We start from the raw sequence: 13,933 nt of genomic DNA on the forward strand, positions 1-13,933 counted from the left end.
GAAATGTTAAAAAGTGTATTTTTCGCGGAAGCGTTGTAAAGAAGTTTCGTCTTGACAAATTGCTTAAAGATTACCGCTTGTGCCCACATTTTTTCTCCGCCATCCTTAATACGCTCTCGTCAAATGTAAAGGGAAGCAAAAAATTCAGGCTCGAGAGGGAATTGTACAAACCAACCGTACAGGGGATTTTGCGGCGCTTTCCAAGTTTTTACACTTTTTACATTATAAACCTTGGGGCTATGAATTTGGCGGATAACGGAAATGTAACACTGGCGTAAGCTGGTATTGAATCCACGCGTGTGTTCGCTGTAAATCCGGATGAAATTGTACAGAGGCTGATTCTTTTTAAGCTGCTAATCGCTTTATTTTATTTCATGCTGGTTTTATAGCCCTCATGCTTTGATGTCTTTGCAAAGACGGCAATTTAGACATTTGTTTTATCATCTTGTTAAATTTAATTCTTCTTGTCGCTTATTTATAGATGATTCAATTTATTTATTTAAACTTATATTTTAAAAAATATTTACCAAATAGTAAATCAATAACTTAGAAATATTTTACGTCATCGATACAAGCTTTTTTCTTATAGCCGAGAGCGTGGTAGCGTAGTTGTAACAACGCATGACTCTCATTGTGAGGTCGCAGACCAAACCCAACACGAGGATAAACCAATAATTAAAGAATTCAAAACCGAATTCATGTTTGGATTAATGATTGATTATTATGTGCTCAGATGTGAATAAAAACATCTTGAGATAACACACATGCTTGATACATGTGTTTTCGGAGGTACGTGACCAAACCCGTAATTTAGCTGGTTTTTCCTTCAGATAGGAAGGTCAGACAGGCTTTTATAAAAACCGGACCTGTCACAGCGGACCACGTGACAACGGGATAACTTTTGATACAAGTTGTCAAAAACGGTACTAATATGTACAAACTTTGAAACCAAGTCGCATTAACGTTTTTGACAAATTAAACCGTAAGTCTCTTTAAATGTCAAATATGATAGTGCGATAGGGTTCTAAAGGGTACATGATATTGCTCATGACTGTACTCTACCAACATGTACTATATACATCGAAAATTTTCCGGATAGACTAATCAACACTTATTAGCGAGTCGTGAAACAGTGCCGTAATTAACAAGCAACGTAGATACGCGTTACACAGTAAGTTAGTAGAGTGACAGATATAACTTTGATCCGGCCAAGTTCATGCCATCTGAGGCAAAACAACAAGTCATGTCAAACAAAAAACAAACTTTGACCCACTGTGCGGAAACTCGAGAAACAAGTGAACGCGGTAGTTATTTTTAGATTTGAGCGATCAAATATAATTACCATTGACTTCGACTTTGTGAGTTTTAAATGTACCATAAAACTTTTTTTTTTTAATTAGCGGCCTCAGTGGTCCTGTGGTTGAGCGTTGTGCTCGCGATCCGGAGGCCCCGGGTTCGAATCCCGGTGGGGAAATTAAAAGATCACTTTATGGTCCCTAGTTTGGATAGTACATTACTGGCTGATCACCTGATTGTCCAAAAGTAAGATGATCCGTGCTTCGGAAGGCACGTTAAGCCTTTGGTCCGGGTTACTACTTACTGGTAAATATGTAGTTGTTACATGAGTCATGTCAGGGGCCTTTGGCGGCTCAATAATAACCCTGACACCAGGGTTACTGAGGTTGGTAATCCACTTCACAACCCACACGATAGAAGAGAAGGACGTATAGTGTGGGCTGGTGGTATATCCACAACATAAGGATGAAATGCCTGCCGACGACTACGCCTCAACTAACTCGTGAAGTTCCTACGCACACCACCCTCAGGCCTGTTGTCTTAAACGTTGTACCGGGTGAGAGCCTTCTGCGCTCCCCATTTGTCCGGCCAATAGTTAATGCCATCTGCGGCAAATCTACAGTAAGCCACGTCAAAAAAAAACACCTACGCACACTCACCGAAGTGTAGCCTATAAAAAACCGACAGTTTTGTTAACAAAAATGGCATAAGAATGTTGTCACGTGGTTTTCACTATAAAGCGACAACATGAAACGCATGTACAGTCATGAGCAATATAATGTACCCACTTTAGGACTCTGTCGCACTAACATATTTGGCATTTAGTGAGACTTACAGTTCAATTTGTCAAAAAAGTTAATGTGACGTACCATGTTACATTTTGTCACACTTTGAAACAAAGTCGCATTAATTAACGTTTTTGACAAATTAAACCGTAAGTCTCTTTAAATGTCAAATATGACAGTGCGATAGGGTTCTAAAGGGTACATGATATTGTTCATGACTGTACTCTACCAACATCGAAAATTTTCCGGATATACATTATCATTATTAATTTGTCAAAAAAGTTAATGTGACATGGTACCAAAGCGTATACATATTAATGCTCGTGACCGTAAATATGGAACACCTCTGTTTATCTGGATTTACCATCGTTTCTGGGGTCCCGTAAAGTCGTTTTACGGGCCTATATAAACTCCGCAACGAGTTGCTAAATAAAATCCCTATTTACCTATTTTACGGGCGATGGTTGTGGGGGGGGGACGATTTATCTCGGATCCCTCGTTTTGCCGCAGACGCCTCGCGTATGGAGACTGAGATGTAAGGATATACTGGAAGGTGATTTGAGTAAATGGTTGAGCGTTGGGCTCACGATCCGGGTTCGATTCCCGGTGGGGACATATTACAAAAATTACTTTGTAGTCCCTAGTTTGTTTAGGACATTACAGGCTGACCACCAAATTGGCCGAAAGTAAGATGATCTGTGCTTCGTAAGGCACGTTAAGCCGTCGGTCCCGGTAACTACTTACTGATGTCAATAGTCGTTACGTGAGCCATGTCAGGGGCCTTTGGCGGCTCAATAGTAACCCTGATGGGTTGATGAGGTTGGTACTCCACCTCACAACCCACACGATAGAAGAAGATTTGAGTACAGACATAGTATATAGACTACGTGTATAACGGTAACTCCCCGCACCAATTCGTATCAGGGCGTACCTCACCCCCTCTGGGTCTTACTTTAGTCTTAACACTTTCAAGGACAGAACGTCTAATGACGTTCCGATTCCAAGGTGTCACACTATCTATTATGAACCATCAATGACTCATGGTCTCTGCCCGTGAAAGGGTTAAATAACGAGTAAGGGGGAGAACTCGTTGTGTATCGCTCGCACTTACCGCACGCGGTAAGAATGAGATTTTATTTAAAGTGTCCGGGGTATAGTAGATTTTTTTATTTTATTTATTTATTTGATAAACTTTGAGTATACAGTTTGAAACCACTACTGAACAAACACCCCCAGATAACACCGAAAAAATAACTTTATTACCATTCTAGTAATCTTCCTACCTCATATCGGCTCGCTGCTACTCTAATTGTCAACTGAGGGGTTAAAATGGCCACATCGAAGCAATTCATTTAAGAAAGCAATATTGCTATTTGATATTTGTTTGCAATTGCGCACTTACTTTTATATGCGCACTTACTTTTTGTATTTATTGGTAAGTTGTACTTTTAGTTTGTACCCGCAATCTTTCAATTACTTTTTTTACATTTTTCCTCACCTTATGGTTGTCTGGAAGAAATCGCTTTAAGCGATAAGGCCGCCATTTGCTATGTACTTAGTTAAGAGACTTTTTGTAATTATATTATTTTTATTTTGGTGCAATAAAGTGTATTTGTATTGTATTGCTTCAAAGTGGCCATTTTAACCCCCCTGGCCTCAATAGTTTTAAGGAAACCATGTCACTTCAATAGATCCTATGGAAGAGTGCGAGTGTCTTGTACGGCGCAGGGGAGCGGGGCGCGGCGGGGCGGGCAGGGCGGCCCGAACAAGGGAACAAGTCAAATGCTTTGTAACGGGCGAGAAAAGATTAATGTTGGCACACAAATAGAAATGTAGCCAGGGTTAAAGGATTTCAGCGATGACTTCACACTTGTAATGATGCCGACGTAACGAGTTTCTTTTTTGTTTTTTTTTTTTCTTGTACGTAAGGGTTTTTGTTTGTTTAATGTTCACTTATAAGAGTTTTATAACTGCCGGGATGGTTCCAAATTCAAAAATACCTTTATTGAGTAGATAACATTACACTTTGACTCGTCATTTTTTACATAAAGAACGCCATCCGTCTGAAACTACTACAGCTTCTCACAACCTGTCTCTCTCTTTCTATTTAAGAGCTGCGCTCTTGTCGGTGGAGTAATCGCCATTCCTCTCTTCTTCCCGCCAAAACCTTCACCTCCCGATACGACACGACCTGCACCTTCTCTTTTATTTGTTTCATAAATGTTATCCTAGGTAACTACCCCTTCCTCTATTCCCTTCAATTTTTCCTTCTATAATGAACAGAACCACAACCAACAACAACACACAACCTGTATAGCCGGGGAAAAGAAGCTGCAAGAAAAAACTCGGTTTGTGATCTGTCACAGCTAAGGTAGCAGATTAGAATAACGGCCTCTGTGGTCTAGTTGTTAGAGTGGTTGTCTCTCGACCTGGAGGTCCCGAGTTCAGTTACCGCTGGGGATATATCACAAAAAGCTTGGCTATGACATTGCACATTGATCACGCGATTATACGAAAATTATTTACTTAAGTAAGTATCTAGTCGATACATGAGCCTAACTCAGACCATAACCTCACAACCTACACGACGGGAGAGAAGTACCTACTCTTGTCAAAATGTTCTATTTCGAAATCGTTCGACATTTTTTTTTTTTTGATGTAAAGGAGAAAGCCTTGAAAAAGGTACAAAATTACTCTTGTACTGTAAAAACACAATATGAGATATCTTTAAGTATATAATGCTTGATAAATAAATTCATAATTGTGTATTTATATTTTTTGCGTACAAAATGATTCCCTAAATATCTTCTCGCTCCTAAATGTAGTACAAAAAGGTTTAAATTCTCATTAGGAGATGTTTAACGTAATGAGTCTAGACTAGTAATCCCGAAACAGAGAGTTTGAAGTAAATCATTTATATAAGTCCTTATAATTAATGACTCGAAATATAACACTGTTCTATGGAAATACAACGTAAATAAGTATATATTTGTATGCCTCTCATGGGAGCAAGGTATACTTTAAAATTAATTTACTGTGATTTACAGGGCGTCACAAAAAAGTGTCGACCTCTGTGGTCAAGTGGTTGACAGTTGGACTCACGATCCGGAGGTCCCGGGTTCGATTCCCAGTGGGGACATATCACAAAAATTACTTTGTAGTCCCTAGTTTGGTTAGGACATGGACATTACTGGCTGATCACCAGGTCGTCCGGAAGAGAGCTGATCCGTGCTTCGGAAGGCACGTTAAGCCGTTGGTCCAGGTTACTACTTACTGATGTAAGTAAGTAGTACTTACTGATGTAAGTAAGTAGTCGTTACATGAGGCATGTCAGGGGCCTTTGGCGGCTCAATAGTAACCCTGAGAGCAGGCTTGATGAGGTCAGCAGTTGACCTCACTACCTAAACGAATAAGAAGAAGGAGATATGACCTATTTTGTACTTTCTGGAAATTCTCTACTTCGAAATCTTTCTAAATTAATTATTTCTAAAATAAGGGAGAAAATTTTGAAAAAGTACAATATTGCTCTTATATTCTAAACTGTATAATCGCTGAACATACATAAATATATTTCCATAGGGGTGTTTTTCTGGACTTCAGCTTGACACAATTTTTAGAACACTCTATATAGGTACTGTCATCATAATCAGGTGGAAGAAGTTCATCGACTCTGTTAAACACTTTCTGTGGTCAAATGATTTACATAACAGTGTTGTGATATGTTCAGCCTGCATGCTGTTAAATATGGCAACCCTTTACCATAATGTCAAACTAGGTGACGTTTTACTTCTCTCTATTATCTCTCTGCAATTATGTCTGCCGTTCATACATCGATAATTTATATTCTCTCTCAATGTAATCCTAGACCTCAGTACAATTCCATTTATATTTGGGACGTGTTAACAACAAGTGTTTACAAAGACAATATAGAGTTCGTCTGTGAAGCCCTGCTGTTTTAATGCTTACACCCTCTGTCTCCATCAACCAGCTTTTATACATGCAGGCGTACAAATATTAAAAAAAAAGAAATAAATGGTACATTGAAAAGAAGATTATGGAAAATTATACAAAACTTAATTATTTTTATGTTTAAAATATTCCTTCAAATTATAATAACATTTGTTCGTAAGCTATTTCGTTAAGTTAATTGTAAACTTGTTTCCAGTCCGTATTTTTAATTAATTTGGCAGATTATAATAGAGGTATAATTCAATGTACATATTTGATGCATTCCTTTATGCATGTGGATTGGAGTTTGCGGTTGATGTAGTATATTAGCAAAATATGACCTATTTTGTCTCTGGTGAACTTCACTGTATTTTTTAAAGTAATAAGGATTTTCCCTAACGAAACAGCATACTGCTCTGATGTAAACTCATGGGACTGGCAAGATATTTAACTGTTTGAACAAAGGCCTGCAATTTTCTCTAAATTGACTCTGCCCACGCTAATAAGGAATACAAAACGTGAATTTTGTCTGTTAATGTATATCCATTAATATATTATTATAATTATACTTAAATGACTGTATTATTTTCAATAAAAATTGTACGTTGTAAAGCAATTTACAGACAACTAACGCCATCTATCTGGTGGGTTTGGAACTAATTTCAGTACAACTTTGTAGGGCACTGCTTCTAATATACTTCTACCATATTACCGACATAATAACGAGTATGTAACAGTCCATAAATTCACGCCTGTAATCCCTAATGGGTTGGGCAGACCCACAAGTGATCAGAAGAAGACTTGCAGCCGCTTTTGATCCGAAGTCTTAAAATGGATAATATGGTGACCAGATGATCAGCCTACCGTCCATCATGATGGACCATGATCCATCATGTTGAAAAGGATATTTTTCAGCTGATCGCTACGCTATGTTTTTATTCGCTCCTAGTTAAAAACAAAGCATCCATTTGCCATGTACTTAGTTAAGAGACTTTTTGTAATTATTTCTTTTTAATTTGGTGCAATAAAGTGTATTTGTATTGTATTGTATTGTAAGCATCACCGAAAGGGTAGGCAGGGGTGAATTTAAAATACAAAACAAATAAACATAACAGTTTCATTATTACATCCCTAATTGGGGTAGTCAGAGGTACATTCATCACAGAATGAACCCACAGGTGAAAATAAAATAAGTAAAATAAAGTTTTTCTTTTATGTAAAAATGTGGTAAACAAAAAGCATTGTACTCTTTTAGCCTCATTATAATTTCATCCTTAAACGGACAGCTAATTAAAGAGCCCCGAAGCCCTTTATAATGCAGTCCAAAACATTTTTTCCATTTACAAAAAGATCAATTAAATGTTACTTTTAAAGGGTTATCCGTCGGCTTTGTTCCAAGATATAATTTTATATTTTTAACAATTCACTGTGATCCCTACTTTGATGGGACCGCTTTTATTATAGATTAGTAAATACTTAATTGAGCGCAATGGACACAAGATAGAGAAATAAGTACTACAATACTATTCAGAGGCGGAGGACAGAGTCCTAGTACGGCTTTGAAATAGACTACTCTGGGCGCCATCCCACTCGCGTCAGACAGAGTACTGCGGGGCGGAAGGCAAGAGGGAAACCACTGCCCTATTTTTCCCCTAAAAAGTAGCATGGAGGATTAATATGTATACACTTTGAAACCATGTCTCATTAACTTTTTTGGCAAATGAAACCGTAAGAGTCCTTAAATGTCAAATATTATAGTGGGATAGGGTTCTAAAGTGGGTGCATAATATTGCTCATGACTGTACATCGACCAGACCGTGGCTCTTAAATTACTGATGTGATATTCGATAGTTAGGTAGGTAGGTGTCTTTGTATACAGGGTGTTAGTGACATGGTAACGACAACTTTGAGGGATGATTCAGGCCATGATTCTGAGTTGATATCAAGTGGAATTTTCCGTCGCAAAAGTATGGAATGGAATAATTTAAAAAAACACAAAAAAAAATCACGAATTTTCCGACAGAAAATTCCACTCGACATCAACTCAGAATCATGGCCTGAATCATCCCCCTCAGTATTCGTTACGATGTCACTAACACCCAGTATATACTATATAAATCTTTTATGTACTTATTCAATACCTAAGTATGTCAAGAAATCAAAAAATATCGTCGAAAATGTTGTGATAGCCCTGTTCGCATACCGCGTGACTTATATCGTAGTGTCCCTGATTCGAATCTCGGCTCGGGCTATAAACCGCTGAATTTGAATTCATAAGTTTAAATTCATGTTTGGATCATAGCTAATTGATAGAATCAGAATCAGAATCAGAATCATTTATTCAACGTAATTATCATGGATAAACTTGTTGAAGGTCAATGTAACATTTTTGAATTTACGTCATTTCGCAAGGTGTTATGGCTGAGGAGAAGAAATGACAAGAAACTGCAACAGCAACACATCTTTTAAAAACCAATGAGGATATACATTACAAGTTATTTAATAACTAGATAAACACATTCAATACCAGACATTTTTATCATTTAGGTAGTCATTAATCTTATAATAAGCTTTTTTACATAAAGTAAGCTTCACGTGAGCTTTAAATTTATTTTCTGACAAATTTAAAATATTATCTGGTATTTTATTGTAAAAACGTATACATAACCCCAAAAAAGATGAATTTAATTTACTTAATCTAGAATTTTGAATAGCAATTTTATGTTTATTTCTTGTATTGTAAGTATACCTTTCACAGTTTCTCGGAAGGAGAGATAAGTTTTTACGTACATACATAATATTACGTGGATATCACGTGGTTTCCAGTAGAACGTTAATGGGCTCGATGCTATATTATGTTATGATTTATGTCATATCACTTTGTTTTTATTTGTAAGAAAGTGAAGTGTATAAACAGATTATAACAGGTCACAGGTGTACGGTGTATGTGTGTAAATCAAACACGGAGTTGGTTGATTACTGACTTTATTATCGAGGGTACCTCTCATGCATTCTTTATACAACTACCTTACATCTTCCTCCTTTTTAAAATAAATTAAAATATTAATTTTCAATTCATACATTATTCACATGCACTTTTTTTTTTTTTTTTTACATATATTTAAATAATTAAGGTACTTACTTACATCTATTTATTATTATATAATATAAATTTATTAATAAATTATTTATTGTATAATTTATTATTTATTCAATTAACATAAATATATGGATTACTTATTATATCTTTAATTTCATACAAAAGAGATAAAAGTTTATACAATTTACATAATTAAGAAATAATAATTTCTTTACCAATATTTGAATTGTTTGAGTTAATATACAATTAATACAACATTAGGTACCTAGTATAACATAACTTCATTATAATATAACATTATTTTTGTAAGTATTATTCTTATTATCTTTTAACAAAGTAACGTAGTAAGTAACTAATTGTAACTATACATAAAACTGTATTCATTTTATGTTGTGGCTTCGTATCCCCATCTAATCGGTGGTCTCACTGTCCTGCCAGACAAGGTTACATAAAGATTATTTTCCTGATTTGATTTTGAAGATGTAGAACATTTTATATCATCATATTTATAGCTATAATGAGTCGTGTTCTGTCTGGTTGGAGAATCTTTGATTATATGTTTTCTGTTCCTGACTATAGTACTTCCCGAGACTAATTGTATTTGGTATGATCTATTTCTTAATATTTTTATGACTGTTCCAGAAGTCCACTGCCTCCGTGCAAGATCTAAAACTTTGACCTTCTGTCCTACATGTAATTTTTCTAAATCTTTTGCATTTCTATCATAGTAATATTTTTGTATTTGTTGTCTTTCTATTAATTTATTTTTAACGTCTTTTTGTATTTTAGGCTTTAATAAATTATGTGACATTGGTAAAATAGTTCTAAATTTACGGCTTTGTAAAATTTCCGCTGGAGAAGCTAGTTTGTCACTTATCGGTGTGTTCAAAAATTCTAATAAACCTAAACGATAATCTGTTTTATCCTCATTAGACTTTTTTATAATTTTCTTAATAGTTTGAACTGTGCGCTCAATTTGTCCATTCGACTGAGCATAGCGCGGTGAAGATGTTATGTGTTTAAAGTTCCATTCCGACGAAAACTCTTTAAATTTATCTGATGTAAACTGTGGTCCTCCATCTGACATTACCACATTTGGTATTCCTTGCCTCATAAAAATATTTTTTAGACAATTAATTATAGCGGTCGATGTTGTTAAATTTAACTGTTCAATTTCTATAAATTTGCTATAGTAATCAATTAATAACAAAAAATGTTCGTCTTTCATTTGAAACAGATCTATACCTACTTTTGCCCAAGGTCTCTCTGGCACCTCATGTGGCTGTAACGTTTCTTTTTGATTGTTTTTTCTGTACATAAGACAAGTGTTACAATTGGATATCAAGTTTTGTAAATCATTATTAATACCTGGCCAAAATAAAGTTTCCCTTGCCCTTAGTTTACATTTTTCAACGCCCATATGCCCTATATGTATTTTATTTAACATTTCTTTCCTCATTTGTTTGGGGATTATTAATCTATCCCCTTTCCATAACAATCCATACACATAAGTAATTTCTTCTTTAAAATTCCAATATGGTTTAATTATATCTTCCACGCCATTTCTCTCATTCGGCCAACCTCTCCTCACATATTTTCTGACACATTGTAACTCATTGTCACTTTCCGTATGTTTTTGTAATCTTGCGAATTGTATATCGTCAATGTACTGCGAGGCGGGTGTCGCGGAGTCGCGCGTCACTGCACACACTTCGTGATGCCATGAGTCATCCTCGCCGCTCGCATTCGACTGCTCATACGCACGAGATAACGCATCCGCTATATATAAGTATCTACCTGCTTTGTATACTAGCTTGAACGTATAACGCTGTAATCGTATTAACATGCGTTGTAGACGTGCCGGCGAATCAACAATAGATTTTTTATTGATTGATATTAATGGTTTGTGATCGGTTTCAATTGTGATATCCGTCCTTCCATATATATAAGCATTAAACCTTTCACACGCAAATACACATGCATATAATTCCTTCTCAATTTGTGCATATCTCTGTTCAGCTTTAGTTAATGATTTGGACGCGTAACAAACTGGCATTCCATTTTGCATTAAACATGCACCTAACCCACTTTTACTTGCATCGACTGATATAATGATAGGTGTTTTTAAATTATAATATTGCAGTACTGGGTTTTTTGTTAGACATTTTTTTATGTCTGCGAAATATTTATCATGTCTCTCCGTCCATTGCCATTCATTTTCTTTTTTTAATAGTTCTCTGAATGGCAACGTTTTATCTGACAAATTAGGTATAAAAGAACCAACATAAGTAATTAATCCCAACAACCTTTCTACATCTTTTTTATTTTGTGGTGTAGGCATATTTGTTATTGCGGATATGTGCGATTCATCTGGACTTATCCCGTTTTTTGTGATCTTGTGGCCTAAATATTTTATTTCATCCAAACTAAACTTACACTTCTGTTTATTTAATTTTAAGTTAATTTCTCGACATCTTTCCAACACCTTTCGCAATCGCTCATCATGCTCTTCTTTTGTTCTTCCATAAATTAACAGATCGTCTATATACATGCACACACCTTCCATATCATCAAAACTTTCACACATCTTTTTATGAAACACTTCAGACGCGGAGCATATCCCAAAAGGCATTCTTAAAAATTTATAGCGACCAAATGGAGTGTTAAATGTGCAATAATCACTACTCGTCTCATCTAATCTGACATTCCAAAAGCCTGATGCTGCATCAAGTGTGCTAAACCACTGTGCACCTGAAAGTTTAGATACTATTTCATCCAATGTCGGCAATCTAAAATACTCCCGTTTAATAACATCATTTAACTCTTGTGGGTCTAAACATATTCTAAACGTACCATCTGGTTTTCTAACTACAACAATACTATTTACCCAGTCTGATGGACCCGTTACCTTTTTTATAATTTCCTGCGCCTCCAATTTATCCAATGTCTTTTTAACGTCATCTTTAATAGCAAATGGCATTTTTCTTGGAGCGTGTACAACTGGAACAGCATTATCCTTTAAGTGTATCGTATGCTTACCTGGTAAACAGCCAATCCCCTGAAACACATCATCATATTTTTTTATTAACTCTGATATACCTTGATTGCTTGTTGAGTGTACCGACATAACACGTCTCACTATATCCAACTCTGTACAAGAATGTCTACCTAAAATTGGGACAGATTTCATATCTACAACCTTAAATTCAAGAATATAAAATTCATTTTTATAGTTTACTCGTAAATTTATTTTTCCGACTACGTTTAAATAATGTCCAGTGTAGCCATTTAATTTTGTTTTCGTTTCTAATAACTCCGTTTGAGACAAACCTATCTGTGATAAATAATCTAATGGCAGGACATTCACATCTGCACCTGTGTCAATTTTGAATTTTATTTTACGCTCATTAATTTCTAACAATACATTCCAATCACTTAACTCCGTATGTTGTACTGAATTTATTACCTGTTCTTCCGATTCCTCAATTTGATATACACCGCACACCCTGGCGAAATGATTCATTTTGCTACATCTCATACATGTTTTTCCATACGCTGGGCATTCGTGTTTTCTGTGTACACCTCCACAATGGCCACACTGCGTCACGTATGCGGTGTGGCGAGCGCGCGTGGAGGGCGCGCGTGGCCCCGGCCAGCGCGCAGTGTGGTATGGTGGCGCATGCGACGGGCCGGCAACAGCGGCGGCTGCAGGCTGCGCGCGCTCTCCGCGCCCGGCGGCAGCTCCTCTGCCGCGCCCCCCGCGCCACGAGCTACGTCGTCCTCTTGTAATCATCGCGCCCCGGCGAATCATAAAGATTTGGTCTTTTTCTTCATCATAATTCTGCTCACTATTTATATTATTCACTTCCGACTTGTAGTCCATCTTAATACTCTCTGAATAAGCCCTCGATACAATTGCTGCTTGACAAATTTCTAATGCTTTTCTCAAATTTAAATTGTCTTCTCTCAGCAATCTTTCACAAATCGCCGCATCCGTAACTCCACAGACCAACCTGTCTTTAATTAATTCTTCCCGTAATGCACCAAATTCACACGTTAATGATAATTTTCTCAACTCAAACACGTATTGTTCAATAGTTTCGTTTTCTTTCTGCTGCCGTTTAAAAAATCTATGTCGTTCTACCGTAACATTTTTCTTTCTTTGAAAATATTCATCCAATCTTGTTATCACTTGTTCAGGCGTTGTACATTTAGGAAACTGATCTAATATTTCACAACACTGTCCTCCTACTATATGTAATAGTATATTCAGTTGTATTTCCGCTGGTTTTTTATTTATTTCACACGCTTTGACGTAAATATCGTAGCTTCGTTTCCATTTGGACCAACATTCACTCAATGCACCTGTCGATAAATCCAACGCATTTTCGTCAAAATAAAATGCTTTCGGCGGTGATAACACACTATCCATTGTGACACAACACTATTTATTGTAATTATTTTATTATGTTCGTATTTTATGTTAATTTTCCGGCTGCGCCATGTATGTGTGTAAATCAAACACGGAGTTGGTTGATTACTGACTTTATTATCGAGGGTACCTCTCATGCATTCTTTATACAACTACCTTACATACGGGGCATAGTCCACCACGCTGCTCCACTGAGCAGACGTCAGGCGATTGAGCAAAGTTTGAGTATTGACTTTCTTGTCAATTTTTTATTATTCTAAATTCAAATAATTGTGAAATTTACCTTTAATAAGTTTAACCTTGACATAGAGGTTGAATACTTAAATTTTGTATCGCTTTTATGTATGTATTTAAGCTACACTTTACTAAATA

At 36.2% G+C, this 13,933-nt stretch overlaps 1 protein-coding gene across 1 annotated transcript; it reads right to left on the reverse strand.

Moving 5' to 3' along the window:
* Window positions 1–11,823: 11,823 nt before the first annotated feature.
* Window positions 11,824–13,671, reverse strand: LOC126370938 (uncharacterized). Its single transcript, XM_050016072.1, has 3 exons — window positions 12,596–13,671; window positions 12,038–12,187; window positions 11,824–11,880 (listed from the first exon to the last, which is right to left on the reverse strand). The coding sequence occupies exons 1-3, from the start codon at window positions 13,559–13,561 to the stop codon at window positions 11,824–11,826; spliced, it is 1,173 nt and encodes a 390-aa protein (XP_049872029.1). The 5' UTR covers window positions 13,562–13,671.
* Between the last annotated feature and the right edge of the window lie 262 nt (window positions 13,672–13,933).

This window comes from Pectinophora gossypiella, chromosome 11 (genome assembly GCF_024362695.1).
Source record: "Pectinophora gossypiella chromosome 11, ilPecGoss1.1, whole genome shotgun sequence".
NCBI classification, from domain to species: domain Eukaryota; kingdom Metazoa; phylum Arthropoda; class Insecta; order Lepidoptera; family Gelechiidae; genus Pectinophora; species Pectinophora gossypiella.